A 26,078-nucleotide genomic window follows, 5' to 3' on the forward strand; every position below is an offset into this window, starting at 1 on the left:
ACACCTACACACCTTCACACCTTCACACCTACACACCTACACACATACACACCTTCACACCTTCACACCTACACACCTACACACATACACACCTTCACACCTACACACCTACACACATACACACCTACACACCTTCACCTACACACCTACACACCTTCACCTACACACATACACACCTACACCTACACCTACACACATACACACCTACACACTAACACACCTATACTCCTACACACATACACACCTACACACTAACACACCTACACACATACACACCTACACCTACACACATACACACCTACACACTAACACACCTACACACATACACACCTACACACTAACACCTACACACATACACACCTACACACATACACACCTACACCTACACACATACACACCTACACACCTACACACTAACACACCTACACTCCTACACACCTACACACCTTCACACCTACACCTACACACCTACACACCTTCACCTACACACATACACACCTACACACCTTCACACCTACACACCTACACACATACACACCTACACACTAACACACCTACACACATACACACCTACACACATACACACCTACACACATACACACCTACACCTACACCTACACACATACACACCTACACCTACACACCTTCACCTACACACATACACACCTACACACATACACACCTACACACTAACACACCTACACTCCTACACACCTACACACCTTCACACCTACACCTACACACCTACACACCTTCACCTACACACCTTCACCTACACACATACACACCTACACACTAACACACCTACACACATACAGACATACACACCTACACACATACACACCTACACCTACACACATACACACCTACACACTAACACACCTACACTCCTACACACCTACACACCTTCACACCTACACCTACACACCTACACACCTTCACCTACACACATACACACCTACACACCTTCACACCTACACACCTACACACATACACACCTACACACATACACACCTACACACATACACACCTACACCTACACACATACACACCTACACCTACACCTACACACATACACACCTACACACTAACACACCTACACTCCTACACACCTACACACCTTCACCTACACACCTTCACCTACACACATACACACCTACACACTAACACACCTACACACATACACACCTACACACATACACACATACACACCTACACACATACACACCTACACACCTACACACACAAAGAGTCTCTTACTGTGACGGATGGGTAAATAAAAGTATTGGCTGGTTTATTGATTCTCTGTTGGCCGTCCATTCACTAACTGGTTGGGTCGAATTCAATGAGGAACATACATACAGTCCATCTCAAAATACCCTGCGACATCACTGCACCGTCTCTGCTGTCAATCTTTAAAATTGATCACAAATATAAAGTTTAAGTAATTTCCTTTTTTTTTTTTTTTTTCAATTAAAGAGTTTTTAGTCACTCTGTTAAGAACTATTTTCATCTGTGGATTAATACACAATTTGTGTGTCGGTGCAAATTTTCAGCAACAGTGTATGTAGGATGGAGTCAACGTAAACTGTGTTTGTGACCCTCAGTACGACAGTGTGGTTCATCACCATGGTGACCAGAAACAATGTTGGCATCGTACGTGTCTGCGAAACACGCAAGGTTGAATCAGGACGTTTCTCAACCCAAAATATGTTGTGAAATGATTGGTTACATTTATGCGACAAAACTACTTGTATATGGTTGAAAAAACGATCATGGTTTGTGTTTAAATAATAACGTAATAGCATTACAATGTAACAACATAACGTCACAACGTAATGTAACATCAAAATGTCACGGAAGAAAATGCATTGTAACAACATGATGTAACAATGCAACAGAGAATGCAACGAAACAGTTTAATTGAATACTAGCTTTCACTAATGGTTGCTACATACTGCGTCACCTGCTCTGCAAATTGCTCACATTGTTACTCTGAAAGCATCCTAATTCAGTGGATTGCAGAAGCTAGCCACTTCTAATTGATGTATGGAAATAGTGTTTGAATGACAATGTGACGGAGGAGGAAGATACATCAGCTTCACAGGAAATACTGTTATAGCGTCAGTTCATTGCTGCTTTTGGTCTTTTCATGGCATTTGTTGATACAGTTGCTTAAATAGAGCAATACAGAGTAGAGGCAGTGTAGTGTTTACTGTTCCATCACTATATTTGTATCCAACAGCACAAGCAACCATGTAATGTCTTCTCTCTAAACACGGCAGTGCATCGCAGCCAGTAAAGAGAGAGGAAGATGGAGGGAAACAGTGAAATTACAGTGAGACGCTGAAACGGTTCGTCACTGTCGGTTTCTGCTCCGAACAAATATTCACTCTGGCTCCTTATCTTCTTTATCTTCTCTCTCCTTTTCTTTTCTGCCCTCCTTTTCATTCTCACCAGCAAAAGGAAAGCCCATTCTGAAAATATGGCTGACCCTAGCTTCGAGACTTCGAATGCATTATTTACCTTTTAAATGCCATTGTAAAAGGTCTGTGCTTATATAATGCAATTTAGGATATTTTCGTCTTTTTAGGACGTGCAAAAAAAACCTCATACACTCAGAAAAGGACTGAAAATCCCCCAAGCCTTGGAAGATTCAATTACATGTGTTTTTAGGTGCAGGGACCTGCTGATTAAAGTTGAGGAGTTCTTAAGAAGCCTGGCTTTTTGGGGGACAGATGGTCCGGGAGAAGCCAAGTCTGGTCTAATCTAGCAGAGATAATGAGGTAGTGAAAGGGACAGAAAGTGGAGAGAGGTAATTTAGTAAGACAAGACAAGATAAGTGTAACAAACCCAAAGAGATTAAAGCATCTGGGGAGATTGAGAGGTGAAGATCTTGCCCACGTTCCCTCCATGTTAAAGTCAGAGTTTCAACTTTCCACTGATTGGTCTACAATACCAGTTTTTTGTTTGTTTGTTTCCGATGTATAAAAAAGTAACTCCTCCGTCATAGAAGCATGAAAAGAAACGGTCACATATAACGCTTATGCTTTTCCCCCTCAAATTGCCAATTACACAGCAGCAGCATAGCGCTTATTGTTGATCTCCATACTGCTGGGAATCCGGGCGCTAAAGCTGCGTGTCCCTGCTGTCAGGTACAATTTGCACTTTAACTCAATCGCAGTGGTTTTTTTGTTTTTGTTAGTTTTTTTACTTCACAAGCATGCAGAAACAAGACTGTAACAACATCATAAAACAGGACCTCTGGCTGTGGAGATGATTTGGCTCTCGGATGCAACGTTCCTCCCCGTGTGTGTGTGTGTGTGTGTGTGTGTGTGTGTGTGTGTGTTGAATCGTTGAAAATACTCTGCTTATTGTCACTGTGATTATGCTAACAGGAGCTGTGCTTTAGAGTGCATTTAAATATTTGTACACTGCGTGTTCATATTCCACCGTCGTATTACAGTCTTCTTTTTGCTGTGTTACAGTGTTTTTTTTGTTCCAAGCATTCTAAAGGAAAGTTTTAACCCCAATCTGTCGGAGCAGATCCGGCACAGGTTCTCGGTGGAGGGGAGCTTCTGAAGCAGCGTCAGTAAATCTTCCCTCTGCATTCAGCTGCAGCAGCCAACAGGCTCACTGCAAGCTGTTTAATGTCTTCCCCAACACCTGACGCAACACCCAGTGTTTACGAGAGAGGACTCTGGCAGTCTTCTATAACTGTCTGTCAGCCGTAGCGTGTATATGAGAGGTGGACGTAGTCATGGTGACGTCCCCGGGTGGTTTGACTACGGTTTTGCATTGGCTCACATCTCTCCAACACAACGATAATCAATCCTGTTATTTTCACACACATTTAGCCTTTGACAGATATTATGCCTCCACATTAGTCCATATTGTTACTTATTCCAATTAAATGATTCAGCCTAATAATCAACTTAAAGAAGACACGTTGCCAAAACGGCACTCATTCCTTTAATTCTCTTAGAGGACCGACTCAGACAAATAAACCTTCTGCTGAACATCACTTCAGGAAGCAACCAATCAAATCAGTCCACTTCAATATTTCTGCTGCCAGGAAAGAAAGGACAAAATAACAACAACCTTTTTTCAAGATTAAAAGCATTCGGTTATCAAACTGGCTTTTAAAGGATTCCATAAAGCAGAGGAAGCAATGAGTCAAGTGAAATGTAAACACTGAGATCACCAACGTGGACTCTTCTACTATTTACTGTTATTGAAAAGACGGAGGTAGAAACAGTGAGGTGGAGTGAGAAACTTTGACTTTGACTAGCAGAAAATCCAGAGTGTAACTATAAATGTTGTTACACTTTCTCTCTTCAAATGTCATAAAACAGGTTAAAAATAGTCTGTCTGTGTGTGTGTGTGTGTGTGTGTGTGTGTGTGTGTGTGTGTGTGTGTGTGTGTGTGTGTGTGCGCGCGCAGGAACACAGTAGGCTTCAGTGCTTTAGTAACAGTCAACATCTGTCATGTTAAAGCTCACTTAGCCTAAACATGGAAACTTTTCACTCCCCTGTGTGTGTGTGTGTGTGTGTGTGTGTGTGTGTCTCATATGGAAGCACTTACAAGCACTGCTCTGCAGACACACACACACAGACACACACACAGAGGGAGAGAGAGGACATGTCAGTTTCACATGTGGTTTATTCATATTAGATTGAGTGAGGGATTCCCCATTTAAACATGCATCCTCCACCCCTCTCTAGTCTCATCAACACCCCTCCCCCTCACTCTCTCCTTCTGCCCCTTCTCTCTCTCTCTCTCTCTCTCCAACTGAATTCAGGAATGTATGCAAGTCAAGGAGTAAAACAAGTGCAACCTAACAACATCCACCCTTCCTTCCTGCAGTTCTTCCATCCACTCTTCCACTCATCCTTTATTCATCCACCCATCCCTCCCTCCTTCCACCCTTCCTTGTTCCATCCACCCATTCATCCTTCCATCTTTACATCCTTCCAATTATCCATCCATTCTTCAGTATATCAATCATTCAGTCCATCCATCCTTCCTTTCATCCATTAACCCAGTAGCTTGTAATCCAATTACCTCAAACCAGCATCAGCCGTTCTATTATCCATACAGAGGGGCTCTCATTGGAAACGCAAAATGCACACACACACACACACACACACACACACACACACACACACACACACACACACACACACACACACACACACACACACGCACGCACGCACACACACACACACGCACAGAAAGCTCAGGTTTGTGTTAGATCTGAGGGAGCAGCCTTTGAGTCGATGCCTGGAGGAAGAAGCCAAATTACAAACACACACACACAAACACACACACACACACAGGACATATAGGACACACACACGCTTGCCTTTGTAATAACTACTTCCATTTCATTATTGCATGACTGCATTGGTTATCTTCATTTTATAGTTAACTGAGAGGCGACATGAGAGACGATGCTGCAGTGAAGCAGTGCAGCAGCCGGAGCATGCGGCATGCGTGATAACAGGAACTGTGGCATGTATTAGTGTGTGTGTGTGTGTGTGTGTGTGTGTGTGTGGTGATATAATATTAATGCTCCCTGATGGAGTGTTGCACCAGTTCCACATCAAAGCAGAGCGGGGCATGAAACCAGCCAGTTACAAGCTTCTTAAACAGCACAACAAAACCCTGCAGGGAGGGTGTGTGTGTGTATGTGTGTGTGTGTGTGTGTCGGAGGATACCTTTGCATGTATTGTTTATGACTGGAATGACAGTGTGTGCGACTGTGGTTCAGAACAAGTCTTTTAAACTTCATATGACATGAAGTCCCAACGTGTCTTTTGAAGCACACTCTTCATTAGAAACCTCTCGGCTGTGTTAATGCATAAGGCAAATGTTGTCAGATGTCAACTCCTATAATAAACTGGGGAGTGAAGATACACTCAGACCCAGAAGGACAAGTAGGCCCCTATTTAAACCCCGCTTTGGACCTTGCAACATTTCATCAGGCCTTATACAGTATATTCTGAAAGGTTTCACACAATTTCCACCAAATTGAGCCATTTTCATGTTGAAACTATCTTTACAAATACATTCTATTCCCCTGGTTTCCACTAGGGGCCCATCTTTCCATCCATCCAACATTATCCATCTTTCCATCCATCCATCTTGTCATCCATTTTCTTTGTCAATTCATCCATATCTCTATTATCCATCCATCCATCCATCCATCCTCCCATCTATCCATCCACCCACCTTCCCACCTTCCCATCCATCCATCCATCCATCCATCCATCCATCCATCCATCCATCCATCCATCCATCCATCCATCCATCCATCCATCCATCCATCCATCCGTCCACCCACCAACCATTGACATCATTCAGTATCTGTGAAACTACACGTGAAGCAGAGATCCGAGTAAACCTCCGTCTGTAACATGACATCAAAGCAGCGATGCGCTCCATTTACACCGACAGCGTGTCTGTACACTGTTCACATGAGCACCAGTCTGTGATTCACGACGGTGATTTGCTCCATTTCCTGCAACTCTCTGTTCGGGTATGTGGACATACACTTATCAGTGTGTGTGTGTGTGTGTGTGTGTGTGTGTTCTGCAGTGAGAGCCTGAAGTCATGGAAAATATGCAGCTAGTTTACACTGCTTCTCTAAACAATGAGAAACTGACACAACGTGAGTGAGACATGCATGAGGAGTGAGTGTGTGTGTGTGTGTGTGTGTGTGTGTGAATGAGTGTGAGCAAAAGGAAAGAAAATGAAGAATAAACTGAGTCAGAGGAATCAAAGGAGAAAGTGAAGAGTGATGAAGAGGAAAACATCTTTGTATCGGCTCCATTTGCTCCGTCCTTGGCTGGAAAATCCTGTTTCCGTTTCTGAGTGTGTGTGTGTGTGTGTGTGTGTGTGTGTTAGTCAGCAGAAAGCATACGAGAAGTTGCGCTTTAACATTTCCACACGTGCAACAGTCCGTGTGAGACTGTGTGAAGAAAACATCTTGGCGGTTCACTGCTGGAAAGGTCATTTTGAGTGAATCAGTGTTTGTTTAACTTCTCCAGTTGATTAATGAAGTGTTATGTTTACATGGATTTTATATAGAATAAAAAAATATTTCCATTAGAATTGGACTTTTAATCAGTTTGATATAGACCTGTATCGTGTATTACAATACATTGATTGTGGTGAAATCATAATATTGACTAGTATTTTGAAAAAGCTATCATGGTGGAGTGAAACATATAGAGAACTTCCCTATAGATTACTGACATTAAGACAATTATTTTTTCCATTACGAGTTTTCTGAAATAGTATATTTAAATATGCAAATGAGGGATTTTCTAACGGTAACTTTTGTTGAATTTCGGATAAATCTGCACAAATTAACAAAGTAGAAAAATACACACTTAGATGTGTATTTTGAATGGTTTATCCCCGTAGTGTCTGTCCTTGAGTTAAAAGTTTAGAACAGACTTTGCTTAAAAATACACAAGTGTCCCCTGAAAGACAGGGTGTCCAATTAGATCTGATCCCCCTCAGATAGAGAAAGAGCAACAGCTGCTTCCACACAACAACTAACGACGTTAAACTGAATCCTGAGTGAAAGCTGCTGAAAAGAGAGAGAGCTGAAGTCCATCCTGAATTAATGAGAGTAACGAAGAGCAGAAGTCAGTCGGAAGCTGAGCACGGACATCCATCATCTGTCTACACACACACACACACACACACACACAGAAAGATGCGCTGATACAAAGAGGACTGCAGATACATTCAGCGTTTTCTGATCTGCTGCTCCGATCAACAGGGTGACGTCGGTTCTGTTAGGAAGCACATTTATTGTATGACAACACTGCGGTTCACCGGGGAGGCACGAGAGGAAAAAAAAAAAGTTTTCTTCAAGAATTCAGGCTAACGCGGGGTGAGTCCATGTACCAACACTCACTGCGGTTCCTAAAATAGTCCTGAAAAATCTTCTGATTCATGTGCAAGGACATGAGTTTTGCATTTTTCCGTCAGCACGACTTTCCACTAATGTATCTCAACCGGATGTAGGGTTCATGCCCGCACCATGTTTTATGTTTTTGTCAGATGAGACGACATTACGGCATTTAGGCACCAACACCACTTAGTTAGATTTAGGAAAAACATCATGGTTGTGCTCTCATCACTGTGTCACCGAGTATGCAAGTCTATGCTCCAATCTGATATCACCTTTTATCATTTGCGTATCATTTAACGGCGACAACACGCTACTGCACATGTGCAAACTAGTGCTACACACCTGTGGTTCCACACTCACTTTCTATCACAGTTTGTGAAATATTCACCGCTCATTTGTGTACATGGACATGGAGGTTGGGAAGGTTCAGGAAAGCAGTATTTTGGGACAGGAAGTGTCCAACACCGGTCTCGTGGTTGAAATGCTACATCACTAGCTGGACGTTGAATACTCATGTGGATGTTTAATTCATTTGTCCAAAAAAGGACTTTCCTTTGGCGTCTTGCTGTCCCTGTACACAAAACCAAAAGATAAAATCTTCTGTGAGACTGAGTTGGGGGTGAAGTTTTCCGTTAAGGTTAGGAACATTTGTATGGTTTAAAGAAGCCCACATTGATTGTCTGTCAGAAACAAGCAAGAAGCAGCGGTCCCCTGATGAAGTCCAGTGTTTTGTAGTCCGGTCCAGCCACCCGAGCAGCACTGAACAGCAGCACACTATTTGTTCTTCTGCTCCCGACAGACAGGAGTGATCATTTTTCTGTATCTTTGCCTGCATGTAAACATGCCATGTTTGGGGAGGATTCGCTTCAGTGACTGATGCCGTTGTTTTTCAACCAGACACACGCTCCAGACGCACATACTTCTCATCAACTTCAGATTCACAAGAAATTGATTGGTGGAAATAAATTCTACTTATTTTTTCTGGGGCCGTGCAACCCTGCTGCCCGTCTGCATGAACAGCCCTGCTGACAACAGCTGACAATCATCCTGCCAGGCCATTGGCCAATTAGGACAGGGTTGCCATGGTTGCCGGCACACACTCGCACTCTCACTTCTCACCTCCGTCGGTGTCCGCCTACTCACGGCATGGAGAGAAATGGAAGGAATGATGGGAAGATTAAACGAGAGAGGTGAAAAAATGAAATGAAACACTTTCTGATTCTGCGGATGCAGAAGATTTGATTCCTGCATTAGAAACTATAGAAGAAAGCAGCAGCGAGGGAGCAGGCTGGACTCGCTACATCGATAAAAGATGTGTAAACAGACAAAGAGTACTTTTTCTAGACATCTTCTAGTGCAAGCTCCAGCAAGATCGTGTTGTAATCTGAAAGATTTTATACTCTTAACTAGTTTTTCTTGGAACTGTCACAAGCAAGAGGGACAGACATCGTCACCAGCGTCTCCAATTTGGTCCAAGTTTGACTCCAAGTTTGACTTCTGAAAGATTCATGTCAGCGGGGAGTCAAGTTCCTGCCAAGTCCATAAGAAAAAAGGCAGTTTTTTTCTGAGCTGAGCAATGGGAGCTTCAACACGCACCAGCTATGTCCAATATTTCTAAGAGAGTAACAAGAAAAAGCATCTGAATGATGGCGTACAGATCATTGTTTTTTTTTAACTGAAACTAGGCGTTGAAAATGGTCCACGTCAAATCTAACATCTACAGTTAATATCACAATGGATTCACTGTGTTTTTCTTAATCACGATTGCGCTTAAAACTATAACATTGTATCATAAAACTCAATGTTTTTATATTAAAAGAAGGATAGCACTCAAAAATAAGTCATTTCAAACTGTTCTTCTTATAGAGATATGTATTGATGTATTGAAATACAATGTGCAATAAATGCAAGGACAGACACTTGGTTCCAAAGGCATAAGATCTTGTTGTTGTATTGTATGTAAAAGGTTCTAGATGGATGAAACCTGACAGACTGAAGAAAAAGCTTCTGCATCTTAACACACACACACACATGCACACACACACACACACACACACGTTTCCCTCCCACATAAAAATTCAGACTGGAAGGAAAAATCAATAAAATGCTTTTTAAATTCCTGAGCTTCTCAAAGGGAGATCGAGTGCGAGAGAGAGAGAGAGAGAGAGAGAGAGAGAGAGAGAGAGAGAGAGAGAGAGAGAGACGTCGTCTGACAGTTGTTCCTGTTCCTCGCTCTTCCACTTCCTCAGATCAGAGCAGGAAGAATGGAGGGATGAATGGGCAACAAAAGAGAGAGACGGTGGGAAAGGGACAGCGAGATCTGACCAAGTTATTTGAGGAACTGAAGGAATGCAGGAGGAAAATGAAGACGGAGCCCGAAGGCGAGTGAAGGAAAGAAGGAAGGAAACAAAAGGGATGGAGCAAAAAAAAGGAGCAGTGGAAGAAAATGAGTGATTAGAGCCTATTAGAAAGAATAGAGGCAGAAAGATGCCAGGGATTGAGAGAGAAGAAGAGATCAGACAAAGGCAAATATGAGGAGTGAAGGATGACGGGAGTGAATAAGAAACGAGGAGGGCAGAGAGAGGTAGGACTGAAATGAGCCAACAGAGGTGTAGAAGGGAAAGAGGGAGCTTCAGAAAGAGAGATCCATGCCAACTGTAAAGCAGGATGGAGGGAGGGGACACATGCAGGGATGGGAAAAATGAAAAGATGGGAGGGAAAAGACTGTGGATGCCGGAAATCAAGAGGGGAAAGAGAAGTCGAGGGAGGGAGATAAGCGATGAAGAGGGGGTGACATGTGGAGATCAATAGTGATTAAGTTAGAGCACAATAAGGAATCCAGGGAGGACGGGAGAGATATACATCAGTGGAAGACACCATCTTACAAACTTCCACGGGGGGATCACACGTTGCTCCCGGCGGCCATCGGCTGACTGCAGACATGCAATGGATTCTGTTAATAGTCGCTAAATGCCTGACAGCTTCAGCCAATGTTACTGTTAAATCACAAAATGTTAGTATGATGTAAAGGGGCTGTGATGGCGCTCATCTCTCTGTTGGGGTACTTGGGTTAGGGGTCGGTTACTTGTTCCAGTTCAGGAGTGTTTGATTACCAACTGGCCAGAGTAGAAAACCCACACAGGTTAATGGTAATTAACTCTCTGGCAGATTCATTAGAAACCTGTCCTCCCAGCTCGTCAGACACCGGTACTTTGTCAGGCCATTCTGCGCTTGATGGCGACGCACAGACGCACCCTTTACTGCCTGCTTGAGATCGCCAATTTAAACTATTCTGCGTCGTTATTAGACACTCAGAGCAAGTGACGTGGTATAAAGAGAGAGAAAAATCCACTTATTTCTACCTTTACCCAGGACTTTCACCCAGGAGCCCAATGTTCATGTCCAAACCACGATGTCTGAAAAGGAGTGCAAAGAAGTATACACTTATTTAATTCTACCCCTTCGCGCTAAATTCTTTTCCTCTGTCATATAGTTTATTTTATGTTTTTAGTGAATTCTTTATATTCACATAAAAACTAAAAATGATTTTGAAAAGATACTAACAAGCAGGAGCAGTATGATTCCTGTGAAAGAGGACATTCCCAAACACGACCAACATTGACACTAGAAGGTAGAGGGAGGCTTTTTTAACGAAGGGCCAGTGACCGAGCGTCCGTGTTGGACAAGTTTTTGATGAGAGACTATTAAAGTACAAAATGTCCTGCACTTAATCTCGTGTTCCCGTCTTCTAGCGAGGCGCCGGCTGTGTTTTATTGTTGTATTATACATTTATATTGTGCTCACATTGTTTGTGTTCCTAAATCATTTTGTGTTTAAAGGTGTAGAAGGACCCGACAGAAACTATATAACATGCTGATCTGCACACGTCAGCAGCTCGGGGTCGTCTTCCTTCAAGTTTCACTGCAAACTTTAAAGCCACACCTTTAACTCTTCACCTCTGTGCTCAATGATAAACACTCCATGTCACTCTGTGTGTTATCACTGTGAGGCGGGTTGCTGGCTCACTCTTCCTGCCAGTTTCTATTTCTGAGATTGAGACCACGTCATATTCACCAGCAGAAGACTGGGATTAGAATCTATATTCTGGAAGGGGTAGAAAGTGAAAGTGGGAGACAGAATAAGGAGGTAATGATGAAGGACTTGACTCTGAAGATGATGTTTTCACCACACACACACACACACACACACACACACACACACACACACACACACACACACACACACACACACACACACACACACATATATGCCGTATGCATCATTCAGAGATGTATCTCCTGAAACATTCATTACATCCACTACAGAGCTGCGTGTGGGCCGTCCATCATTTAGAACCAGGAAGCTGAGGCATATTTTCAAGATCGATGTGTCAATTGCAGCACATCTGAAAGTGCAGCCCAGGACACAGCGGCGGTCTGTGCTGGTTTTTACCAGGACACAAGACTACCAATTCTCAACAAATAGTCACGTTAAAGTCAACATTTATTTGAATTGGAAGGACTGTCCATGCCTTTACCACGTTGTTGTTTCAGCCAGGAAAGACAGCATCGTGCTACAAAACCAACCTTTTAGGTAGATTTAGGGAAAACAACCAAATCACATGTTTTTGAAACCATGAATCCCTCCGCCGGGGCTTCTGGTTAAAAGAAAGTGAGCCAAACATCCTCCTGGGGTATCTGTCACACTGCTCTAAAATAGAGGCTGTTACACACCAGTCATGGACCTAATTGGACATGGTGTGATTCACACACACACACACACACACACACACACACACACACACACACACACACACACACACACACACACACAAAACACACACACACACATGCATCTATTAAAAATTACCTGGCAATCAAGAAGTTTTACCATTTATCCAAGTGCTCTGCTTTCCAAAAGTAGATTGTAACCTCATTGAACACACACACACACACACACACACACACACACACACACACACACACACACACACACACACACAGTCGTGCCAGTTTGTAGCTAATTGGTTCTCCATTGATTGCTCTGATTGGTCACTAAATTAAACCATCCAGTTTGCAGTGATTACTGCAGCTGCATGGCTCCATTCTTCACTCTCTCAACACACACAAACACACTTGCAGGCTTTCAAGTGCGACAAAGCCCTATAACAAGCTTCCATTTGTGAATCAACTCCAGCAGGATGACTCAAGTAGGAACAAACCGTCACTTTAAGACTCCTTATATCACACAAACATCCTCCTAAAATATGGGAATGTGACTGAAATAACTGATGAAGACACAGAGTGAACCTAACAGCATATTTACCCACGGTGCATTGTGGCCGTGAGGCAATTGTGACAAGTCGGATGCACAGTTGATTCTGGAGGCCCCAAAAAAAGCTCCCAGCTCAACCCTTTCGTCATCGTATAAACCGCACAGAGACATGCGCCAACCCTCCAGCCTCCGAATCTCTCCACACACCACCGTGGATGCATGAATTATGAATTTGCAGAGTGGCCGGGTGAATAAGAGATGACAGCGGAGGCAGCGTGGAGGGACCTGCGCTGTCATACGTTACTAAAATCAAACCTAGCTGGGATTTCCTCGCTCCCCCCGTGTTTATGAGGAAGTGTCAGAGAGCAGCCGGGTTAGATTCCTCCGAGGACTCGAGTCTATCTTTAGTCTGCTCGCCTGTCAGGTAGCGCTACTGCTCGTCCAGCTGATCACTCCAACCTCGACATGCCCGAAAGCGAGTCGTAGCACCTTCTTTTCTTTATTTACTGATCACTGCAGGACTTGAGTGCAATCACGGCTACAGAGTGTTTCATCAGTTTAAGCCGCAGTGGGAAAAGCTGCTGACTTTAATTCATGTTTGTGTCTTCATTTTAAAAAGGAAGAGTTCCACATTTCCATTTTACTCATTTCTGCTTGTTCAATATGAAGCCGGTCACTAATTAACATGGTGCAGGTTTATTTATTGGATTATTTATTGGCCGTGACTTCATTCGCTGGTTGCCTGGCAACTTTGTGGTGGCGACAAGATAGATTAATCAAATACTGTGTTAATTAGTTTGATTTATAGATGCTGTTGTTACTTGTTAGCCAGGCTAGTTGTTTCCCCCTGTTTCCAGTCATTATGCTAAGCTAAGCTAACAGACTGCTGGATCCAGCCTCGTATGATAAGATGAGTTAAGAAAAGCTGGTATTGATCCCCAAAGGGAATTGTGTTACAGCAGCAGATACAGAAATAAGAGAAGTAAAAATAAAAAAATGACAGTAAATAACATAAAAAGGAATTAAAATAAGAGGTATATAGTAGTTATAGAACAAACTATACAGGAGAAATTAATTTCAGAAGTGACACATTTAAATGACATTTACATGAAGTTATGAGGTAATATCTGATGCTCATGAGATATGAGAGTGGAATTATGAACGTTGCTTGAACTAATCATGTGTGAGGAAGACGTCAGTCTGTATATATTTCATAATAATTACTTGTTTCTACATCGCATAAAAAAAAATCACCATAAATAAACCGAACCAGATCCTGTAAAAACATAACAAAGCATAAAAACAACTGTGAAACCCCTATTGACTCGATAGAGTCACATGACCAAACCCCTGTTAAACTTAGACTGACCTGGAGGCTGTTAACGCAGTGTAGAGAGGACAGGAGGGGTTGTAAGTAGAGGTTGTAAAAATGCAAACAGTTCAGTATAGCACATGAAGGAAATGAGGTAACACTTAAAATATATAGATTCCATCTTGTTTTTTGTAATATAAATTATCAAAGAAATGTATGTAAACTATGATTCACACTGCACAAAATACAACCACTTCAAGGCATGACTGTGCCGTTTCCATGGAGCTGCAGGACTCGCAGTGAACAATGAGGCCACAGTGAGCAAAAACCTTGAAAGTCCTTGAAGCTCAAAGGGTCAAATCCAGATTGAGAGAAGAGAATGTGGAGCTACACAACACCTCGTGGCATCTATTGATGAACGGCTTGTCATAGATCGCCATGGACACACTTTTAATAACAACTACAGCTGAAACACCTGCTCAATGCAGCGTTTCCATGGAGTCAAGAGTTGACAGCATTATTGTCCAATCAGAGTGTAATCCTGCACGGCACCGTCTAAACCGCTCTCCCTCCGTTACGTCACAAAAATAACATGTTGACAAAAACAACAGATTCTTTATTCCCCGGCTGTTTGTGGATGTCAGAGAAGATTAAGAGGATTCACATCTGGCTGACAGCGGGAGAGATAAAGGACGGTTAAAAAAAAACAATAGAGGATACAAAGATGACATCATCACAAATAAATCAGCTCTTTCACTCCTGAATTTACGGTATATTCTCAGTATCTTTCTCAAACACTGGTTCAAAGTGGTGATGTAATCTAGTCTGGAGGCAGAGGAGGGAGGGAGGATGATGCAGCAGTGAGTGACGGGGGAATAGATGAATCAAAGTTGAGGATCAGGTTGGCAGACCGTCTCAGTGTTTTTATATGGTGGACCCATCTGGTCCTCAGAAAGAGATGCTCCCGGCTGATCTGAGTTTTAATGATCAACCACAGGACACGGTGACTCTAAATACATGCGTCCCAGTTCAGATCAGTCCACCGAATATGAAACTGCAGGTCAAAGGTTATTTTTAACTAGAGCCCTCCACATTCTCACAGGGCTATTCCTTTCTCTGAGTATATTTATAGGCTCGCCCATGAAGTTGGAACTATTTGCAAATGCCTTGTCTTTTATAGCGCCAAACAAATGTTATGCATGAATTCATTTCACCTGGGTCATTGGGACACATCATGTAATCATTGCACCTGGTCAAAAGTGATGACTGATGCATTTCAATAGGGATAAACGTTGAGCATTGTGTCTGAAAACAAAATATTCAACTGTCTGCATGGTATTCCCACAGCGCAACGTATTCTCATGAATTTCCGTATGGAAACGTACGAAAAGTTATGTAAAATGTTTTCGTGTTTTATCCTACGAATATCAAAATGACGCCAGTGCGCATGCGCGATTCCCTGCAGTGAAAAATGGCTTCCATTCCTTTCATTCATAATGGAACATGCAGCATAATGCAGCATTTTAAAGCTGTTTCGGCATTAAAGTACGTTTTGATGACATTCCTAGCGAAAAATATGCATTTTGTTCTCATATTAATCCTTCAGTGAATGTATACAATCTTTCGTTTGTTGGTTAGGGTTAGGGTAAAAGCTAAGGTTAGGGTTAGAATTGGAGGAGCCTGGTATCGAACCGGCAATCTTACGGTAGCTGGCTAAGCCCCTCTACCTCCTGAGCTAAACTCCCCGAAGTTTATGCTCAGGATGGTCTCTAACTACCAGCATAAAGCGCATCGTTTACGTGACTACGGCTCTGTGTAATACGTAGGAAATCACACAAAAATATCGTGCTTTACTTTTTGTACTTTTTAGTATGAAAGCTGAGTGAGAGCAGCCTGCACAGCGCGAGCCCTGTTCTACATTTTCAACATGAATCCGTCTCATTTTATCGAGTCCTGTCGGGGTGTAATACTATATATATTGAGTATTTTGTATTGAATACATTTGGCTCTGAATTCCCTCCCATGTTTCTCCATCAAATGTCCAACCCAGGCCTTTATTATTCCACTGATGAAGCGATATAAGAGGTGGACGTGTGGAGAGCAGCCCTCCTCCGTCTCCAGGGAGCACATTAAAGAGACCAGTAAGTGTTCATAGCGGAGTGATGAATTCATTTAAATGAATACATGCCTTAATGTGTGGACTGAGGAAGTGTGGATGAAGAGCATAAGAAGCATCAATAACAAAACGCTGTGCAAAAGTGGATGAGCACATAAATAGATAATGAAATATTAAAGTAATAAATGGAATAAAATTAACAAATGATTGTTTATTTACAAAAAGACAATATATAATTGAAGATTAACAGGTTGGTAAATTAATGTTATGTTAATGAAGTTATGGAGTAAATACATGAATGCTATACTACAATACTTATGAAACGAGCAAGTGAGTGAATGAAAATTAATGGATGAGTAAGCGACAAACAACTGAATTAATTATTTACGAGGTAAAGCAGCATGAGCAAATGTCTAAATGCTAGCTCCAAGGGATCAGTGAGTGTGTGATGACACACACACACACACACACACACACACACACAGACACACGCACACATCTGGCCCAACATCTGCCTTTCAACAAGATAAGATATACCATTGGGGGGGAGAAGCAGAGGCAGCAGGTTTGGCCCCGAAGGGTTCTGAAATAATGCAACATTTTTCTTGAACAAATCATTATTATAATAACAGTTTGCTGAGTAGCTTCATTTCTCATCTGTATTCTCATCCAATGAGACCCACTGGCTCAGATTGATGACTTCTATAATAGAGAACTAGAAGCTGAATTGACTCCAGAGGCAAAGCATACTATATATCGTATATATATAGTATAGATATACTATATGTATAGCTCCAGCTATTTTGAACTGGGAAAGCAGACAATGCCTTGATGATGAATCCAGGTACAAATGTGGAAAACAGGAAACATCTTATTCCCAACAGCACATTACATACTTATTACCTGTTAAAAAATATCCTTTTCCAACGATCACAATATTAAAGTAACTCGATGACTCCAAATATGCAAACAAAGACCAGAAATGTGTCTATTATTCCATCTATAAACAGCACAGTTCAAGTTCCGCTATCTAGCTGTGAAACTGAAGGACTCCCATCGTTCTGCACATTAGTGTTGCCTGGTTTTAACTGCAGCAGTGCCCATATCAATTAAATTAAATGAACCTGGTCTGTTCCGTTTGCCGGACCGAGAATGTGAAGATGTTGACTCATTTCCTACCAACCGTCTTATCACGCTGGCATGAATCTCCTCTCCAATCCAGATGTATTTAAAAAGCACGTTTAAAAACAGCGGTCGACCACAGTGCTGCCAATAGAGCAAAAATAGATCTCGTCATAAAGAACGATGTGGAAGAAGAAGAAGTGTTCAAACCCTTCAGCTTCGTGATAACTTGTTCTGCACTGTGTGGTATCACTTTCCTTCTTTCCATACAAAATAATGAGGACATTTCCACCCGTGCAGAATTCCACTTTCATGCTCCTACATGAAAATAAAAACTTAATTTATGATCAAGTCAAAACAACAGAGCCTGGAGCCTTTTCCTTAGCAGGTTCTAGACAAACCAAATTGCCCAAGATGATTGACTCACAAGTAAAATGGACTTAGATGTGGTGGCTCTTGCAGTTTAACAACCAACTGGAGCAAAAAGAAGGAACAAATGGATTTGATGCGGCTCTGATCACATATTTTCCTATCAGGAGGCATTGCTATTTAAAGACGTGGTCGATTGTGAACCCCTGCAAGCAGATCACAATACCTCTTGTATTTAAGGTCCACTTAGTGACCCTGGCCCTCCAAGACACGTACAACTAGACTAGACAAGCAGCAACGGCGTTATTAATATCGTGAACAAATTAGTTTTGCCAATTCTGCTCAGTGTGAAATGACGAAATGGAACAGAGCCATCTTCAATGTTATTAGTTACACCTGTGCTGCTGTGTGAGTCTCTCTAGGGCAAAACACAAAGCTCTATGGGAGTCTTTCATGAACAGAGTACAGCCTGAACCACATCACAAGATGGAGATGTTACCTACGTTCCAAATCTGCATGTAGGTCTCTACGTGACTCAGCAGGAACACAAAGACCAGGTCTGTTTTAGGACACAGGGCCGTGACGACTAGCCACAGGAGAGACGAGTCACAGAAGTGGATGGTGCTAAAGCACAGCTGGAGGACAGGCTCTCAGTGTGTGTGTGTGTGTGTGTGTGTACTAACAAGAGTGACGGACAAACCACTTCTCAGGGCATGAGGTTGAAAATGGGGACACAGAAACACAACTGCATGCACCACAAACACACACTCTGCCTCTGAGTCGGCCTGCTCCACATCCTGTATTGGTACTGTGCAGAGGTACGGCAGTCTCCACCAATCACATCTCCCGTCTCCAACCCAAGTTCACTGGACCAAAGAGTAAAAAGTGGACATGGTCACCATGACGTCACCCATTGCTTTTTTTTTTACTGTTGCCATCTTGGTTTTTTAAGTACAATCAGATGCTGAAGACTTGTTTAGTATTCTTATTGTTATTATTATTACAATGTTAATTAATAATTATAGAATTAACTCATGAATTGAAAACACACCTGTAAATCAGCAGGTATGCCCCGCCCCTAAAGCATCCCCTGCTTTCTGGTCTGTTGGACTCTAAATGGACCATAATGTATTAAATGAACATCATACTGGATTGAAGAAGACTTGAAACTAGAGATTGAGACCATAAACTCATGTTTACAATGTTTACTGAGATAATACATCAAGAGAGAAGCAGGTTCATTTTCTCTTAGACTTACATGAAATCAGAAAGGAGTTGCCCCCTGATGGCCAGTAGAGAGAATTCAAATTTAAGGCACTTAAAAAATAGTTTCACTTTTCAGAACCGGAGGTTGCTGCCTGGCTCATTTTTAACTCACTCCCCACGAGAGTCATTAGTCAGTCAAGTTAACATCAACCACACGCTTGTGGTTCATTTCCTAAAATCAACTTCTTGTGAAGACGGAAGTGTATTTTGAAAGGACACTATGCATGTAGGGAGCGTGTATTAACACTGAAAACCAAGACTAGAGGGAACCTATTGCATGTTTGATGAGTTCAGAGTGAGGATGCGTTGCTCGTGGTTAAGATGTACAGCAATCTCAACCAAAGAGACCTCCCTCAGGAGGTGGTGGAGACCCAAAACGGAGCCAAAAGAGGGAGAATGTCGAACGTATATTCAACAGGCGACACAACACAAAGACTCCTGTTGGATGTGGAACTAAGCAACTATTTTGCTGACACGATCACCAACTTAAAGGCTGATAACATGTCAACGTTGTGTTCACAACATCTGTTATTGCAAGTGAACTGGAGAGGGAACCGAGTTGGAGGACTTGGAATAAAAAATGATGGTCAGAATTATGAAAAACAAGACTCAAGTGTAATACATTGGATTTAAAAGTCTGGTTTCTTTGAGGAAATGAAACGATGGAAAGAGAGAAAGGAAAGTGAGTGAGTGTATATTTATGTGTAAAGAGTGTGTGAGGGGCCACAGAGTGGAAACTGTGGGCCCCTTATGTCACTGTGTGTGTTTAGTTTGCACTGCAGTCCACACACACACACACACACACACACACACACACACACACACACACACACAAACTCTCCAGTCCAGACTAGGTTATTTATGTCTAACACACACACACACACACACACACACACGCACACGCGCATACACACACACACACACACACACACACACACACACACACACACACACACACGGGATCTGTACTCTTTCAAGCTATTCAATTACACAAATTGCTTTGCTTCAGCTACAGTCCGTTAACTTTTCCAACAGGGAAATGACATATGTTTGCAAACATGCCAAGCACTGTACACACACATACACGCACACACAAAAGGCAGCTGGTCCACTGACCTGTGTTCAGTCATGACAGTACATCAGGACAAATAGAGCAGGCTGCATCATGGCTCTACGTGGTTTTATTTTCTAGCTGTGCCGATCTCACTCTTCACCGGGCGGGCTTCAACGCTTGCTCATCAGCCTCATATCAGTCAATGTCAGACCGAGTGAAACGTAGCAGGATCTCAGCCTTGCAGGGCCACATATCAGCTCATCAGGCTTTTCTTCCGGGTAGAGCCAAAAGGGGGTTTCAGGACTTACATCCACCTTCCTGACTGCAGCTAACCAGTCCTTATTAAGTCTTGTTAAGATGGGGTGTCTGCAGGAATGAAGAGGACCAGCCCGGGAGGGCGAATGCTTATTTATTCAGTGTAAAAACCACAGAATGGAGCTTCGCTCATGGCCTCCCCAACTTTCCAAACACAACTAGCCAATGCTAACTTATTGTCACGTCATCGCTTTCATCGGCACCATATGGCTGAATGACAACTCTTCCCTCTTTGTCGGCACGCAGGCAGAGAGTTGTTGCATCTTATCTGCTGATATGTGAGAGGGGGGAAGAGAGGAGAAAAACAGCATAACAATAGCTCTATCACACACACACGGCCCCCCTACTCGTCCCCACCTGCCACCATTCAAGGGAGAGCTGATCTCCCGCTAAGATGCATCTATGATTATGGATACTTTGCGTGTTATTTATGAGAAAGCAGTATATATCCATACAGTCCTGCTTTGTCTCTCTGGTGATGCTGCTTTGAGAAAAAGGGTCTGCCCAGAGAGAGAGACAGACAAAGAAAGAGAGAGAGAGAGAGAGAGAGAGAGAGAGAGAGAGAGAGAGAGAGAGAGAGAGAGAGAGAGGTGGTGTAGAGACTTGCAGAAATGTCACAGAGATTAGCCAAAGCATGCAGAGAGATGTGCTCGTGCTGCTGCAACCAGTTTTAGGAAGGGCTGCAGAGATGGAGGGTGTAAGAGAGAGAGAGAGAAGGGCAGGGAGGAAAGAGATGGAGGGATGAAACTAAGTTTTACTGGCTACTGCATTAAAAAAAACTATTTTCTGGCGTAATGGCGTACCAATTGTCAGAAATAAAATGGAAGGACACAGCTTCTCTTTGCTCTCCTCCCCTTTTAGCCGGACTTTAGCTCAGCTCGGTTCACACTCCAGAGCCAACCAGACCCAAACAGTGCTTCCACATCAGTCAATACCTAAATCAGAGGCCTTTCTGCAGCAGGTAGAGCATTATGTAAGATAGTGGTGGGGTGTGATTAGCCAAGATGAAGTTAAGCTGGTGCCGACAGAGAAAGCAACAGGCAGAGGAGAGAGAAAACAAAAGCTACATATCAGAGGAAATAAAGTTTGGATTTTATACCACTGAGACAACGGAAGCACCAAGATGGAAACAAAACAACTCAATAAACAGGAAAGAAACTAGTCAGATCAGCTCAGCAGCAACCTGATCCAGGCCGTAATAGGAAGCCTTGGTCTGTTAAACCCAAGAAACAGCCTGTATGTAAACATCGCTCTCTCTCTTTTAATTTACATTTCAAATGACTCCTGTTCCCTCTGCAGCTCTCTGCAGCTCCTGTGGGCTAATGATGTTTGATTGGGCAGCACGCACAGGCACATCAAATGTTTCACGTGTAGAAGATGCACTGTAAAACTGATACACACATCATGACACGCGTATTAAACATTCTGCATGCCAGAAGAGGATGAGACTACATGTATCTGCAGGCGCCGTGTGTGCTCTGGGACTGCTAAGTAGCTTGGACACCCTGGTGTTTAATAAACACGCTTTATTTAATTCACTTTTTTAACTATCTTTAGGTGGGATGGAGACACACACACACACACACACACACACACACACACACACACTCTCTCTCTCTGAACAGCAGCTTCATGCTGAGCGCTGTCGCTTCCCCTCAGTAAGATCTGCCATTGATAGCATTGCAGTTGTGTGTTTTTGCATGAGTCTGCAGTTGTGCACATGACATGTGTTTGTGCATCTGAGCCCTGAGAATTAGCATCATAGAGGTCATATCCCTAATACACTCAGGAGGCTCCAGGGTGTGTGTGTGTGTGTGTGTGTGTGCATGATGCTTCCCTCCTTGTTAGCGATACGCCTCTTCCACTGACAATGACTTTTCCCTGGAGAATTCACACCAGCTGTCGCTGGAAAACAATGTCGTTTAAAGTGACGACACGGTTTCAGTCTGTTTAAAGGTGGTTAGCTTGTGGCTAACGCTCAGTATCGGTGTCTCTGAGGAATGCTAGCAACGCTGCTGATCTGGTTTTACAGCCATCAGGCAGCGCCTATACATTCAAATCAACTGCAACCAAGAGGACTGTGACAAACAACAAACTGTAAACTTTTTAAAAAGAGGAATCCCACTCCTCCTTTATCCAAGGTGAGATCCAGACGCACACACTCAGACATGGCCGTGGGTAGATGCTATTAATACGTGGCTGAACCAGGACAGTGGAAGTGGGGAAGGAAAGCAGGCCGGTATCCGCTGGGAAACACATCTCTGCCTCCGTCCTCCCAGAATACTGCTGGGAACATCGGGAAGAGCGCTCAGTCTCTGAGACCTGGACCGACCAGAGGAGACACATCTGCAGTGTCTGTGTCAGACCAGTGTGTTAGACGGTGAAACAACTTCATTATAATCACGGCTATACTTAAAAGGCATAAAAATGATCAGTGAAGGTGAAAGCTGATAGAGGAAGAGTTGTGCGAGGAGCTTTTTTGTATGGAAGGACTACTTTTATTGTCCCCATTAGACAAGGATGGAACAGAGATATATGAAAAAAGGATATACTTAAGATGGGGAATGGAGATAAAATTGACAGAGAATCACAGAAATGGATCGACGAACATCGCTAGAAGAGAGAAAATGTGAAATAGGGAGAGAGAAATGATGGGATTTTGAGAGAGGGGAATGTTGTGAGCGAAGGATCCGGTAATTGCGATATAAAACACACCTGTTGCCCTGCTCTTTCCACCTCCCTGTGTGCGAACCAATGTGGGTGTATGAGTGTGTGTTATGACAGATGTCCCACCATGCTGCTTCTCAGCAGAGGACTGGCTTAAAGTTCATTAGGAAGGCCTCTTGACATTCAGCCTCTGATACAAGAGACTTCTAAAACACCGAGGGCTGCTGGTGGAATAATAAACACAAACCGAGGCCTGCTAAAGGACACCTTAAAAAGACACAATGGGTCAATGGGTGTACAATTTGTACTCATTTTCATGTTGAAATGTCACACGCGCTAGAAGGGCCGTAAATAACGGGACTGCTGACATCTTATTCCTGCAGCTTGGATGCAGTCAAAGGCCGCATTTCATCCGAGGCGTTCAGCAGAGTGATATTAACAGCAGAGTGGAATCGCCCGAAGCAAAGAAGAGTTCAGAGTCGGAGACTGATGAACTCTTTGTTTGTACTTTCCGAACAAATTTAACTTCAGTGATACGAGTTAACGCGACCCTGGGGACACGCAGAGAGTCCGAGACACAGAGCTCAGTGTGTTTAATGCTACCCTATGAACTCCACCGTATTAAATAGGAGCAGGAGTGTAATTAATTGTGTAACCACCTGAGACCAGGCAGGACCTCCTGACTCTGCATGAATGAAGAGAGTGGTGAGGACCTGAGTGGTGTGGTCGAAACGTCCTGGGACCTGGACCTACTATGAACACTCTGGTCTGCTGAGAGTGACGTCACAAATTTGGTTCAAATGAGTCCACAGAAGTCCACCCAGGGACAAGGGTGACTCAGGACCTTCACCAAGGAGACCGATAGTGTCCCGATAGAACCAAGTCATTTTTTTGCCTGATGATAACCAAGTACTTTGGTTTTTGTTTTGTTTCAGTTTCGTAGTCATTTTTTACTAAAACTACCGTAGATGACCATTTAGTAGCCCGGGCGTTTAATATGCTAAATCGACTTGGAGCCCAGGCGTTTATAAGAACCAGGCGCGTATTTGCAACAGGCTACAATTTATTTTTGCAATGAGCAGCACCAGACCATCATGCAAAGAACCAGGAGCTCACCATAGCACCACTGGAACAAAACTACTTTTTCCCCCCGACGCATCTTTATTGACATCAGACAATAAATACAAAGACAGTTTGTCTGTGTTACCGCGACACAGGGAGCTGATCAGAGCAGTGTTATGAATGATAACGGAAGGGGGGGTCGATCGCGGTAATTTCAACACTGTACATTAGCGCATTTATCTATATCCCTATATCCCTCAGTCTAGCGCGCCTGTGTTTGTGTGTCTGTGTGTGTGTGTGCGCGCGCCTGCATGCGAGAGAGAGAGAGAGAGCGAGAGGAGGGGCTGACTGACAGAAGAGGTGAGAGCCGGAGAAGTGCTGTTAAAAAAAAAACTTTTGTTTTCTGTGCAAGACTATGGTAAACACTTAATCGCCCGGGCGTTTAATTGAACCGGCGTTTATTATGCAAAATGAGGTCGGACCCCCGGCGGCTATTAGAGCACAGGCGCGTATTTGCACGCGGGCGATTATTTGGTCATCTACGGTAACCAAGTAGTTGTGTTGCCTTCCTAACAATGCATTTTGTTTTGTTCATTTACAGATTGTTTCAAACTGCACCTATTGGTTTGGGAAAAAAACATATTGTAGAAAGTAAGATTTTCATGTATTTCTTTGTTATAAAGCAGGTATGAATACTGTGCATGAATCCACAAACACACACAGCTCGTATTCAGAAACCGAGCCTTTAAATGAGCTGTCAGGATTTCCGTATGGTTGTGATGTCACAACTATACAATAATATACAGTATAAATCTTCTAAATGGTCCCAGTTTACGTCCAGTCGCATTGTATGTGAATGACATCAGCTGATGGGAAGTAAAGATAGACCAAAGTTGTTGCCTAGCAACACAGATATATTCAGACGTACTATATGTCAGAAAGAGTCTTTTTGAACATTAAAGCATGAAACCTGCACGGACTTCCTGCTAGCAGACACCTGAATCAAATATATATCTCAACTTGCATCTGCTCTCTCACGGTTATTTTATGTTATACCTTATACAATCACTTCCATGTGTTTTATCGTCCACTGTGCTGGTTCCATTTAGCGCCCTGGTGAGTGAACACACTGTGCTTGTTGCTGCTCCTCATCTGACAGCCAGTGGAGAGAGCGTCATTGATTTCCACTTTAGATCCATTTCATACATCGAGGAGAGCTGAAGAGCTGAACGAGAAGTATGACTGACACCCGGGAGCAGCAGGAAGACGCTGCAGGGACACATTTGACAGAATCCAGCAACTACAGAAAGCTGAAATTGCTTCTGGTCCCATGGCAGTGAAGGTAAAAGGCTACATTAGAATGTCTGGTCCTACAGAGTGATGTTATTGGATCGCCTTCAGCCTTTACACGCCAGGGGGGTGACAAATAAACAACAAGAAAATGAGAAAGGCTTGAATATTTCAAAACTGTTCATACTGGCAGCGATGCAAATTTGTGACAGTTGAAATACTATTTTAATAAAAGGTTTGAATATATTCACGACCAACTACCAGCATCCTGTTGACCCGGAGCAGTCAGACAGTCTGTCTG

At 43.0% G+C, this 26,078-nt stretch overlaps 1 protein-coding gene across 3 annotated transcripts in view; it reads right to left on the reverse strand.

The window, feature by feature from the left end:
* The window catches only part of slc8a1b (solute carrier family 8 member 1b), a 151,454-nt gene that overhangs the window by 72,963 nt on the left and 52,413 nt on the right, over window positions 1-26,078 (reverse strand). The window contains exon 1 of one of the 3 annotated variants that reach the window (XM_084020973.1): window positions 20,506-20,591. The exons of the other annotated variants lie outside the window; for them this stretch is intronic. Coding sequence (XP_083877099.1) covers window positions 20,506-20,519 — 14 coding nt within the window. The 5' untranslated portion in view covers window positions 20,520-20,591. Of the gene's footprint in view, window positions 1-20,505; window positions 20,592-26,078 lie in introns of those variants that run through there. 3 annotated transcript variants of the gene reach the window in all.

The sequence above is a fragment of the Eutrigla gurnardus genome (assembly GCF_963514095.1).
Source record: "Eutrigla gurnardus genome assembly, chromosome: 11".
NCBI lineage: Eukaryota > Metazoa > Chordata > Actinopteri > Perciformes > Triglidae > Eutrigla > Eutrigla gurnardus.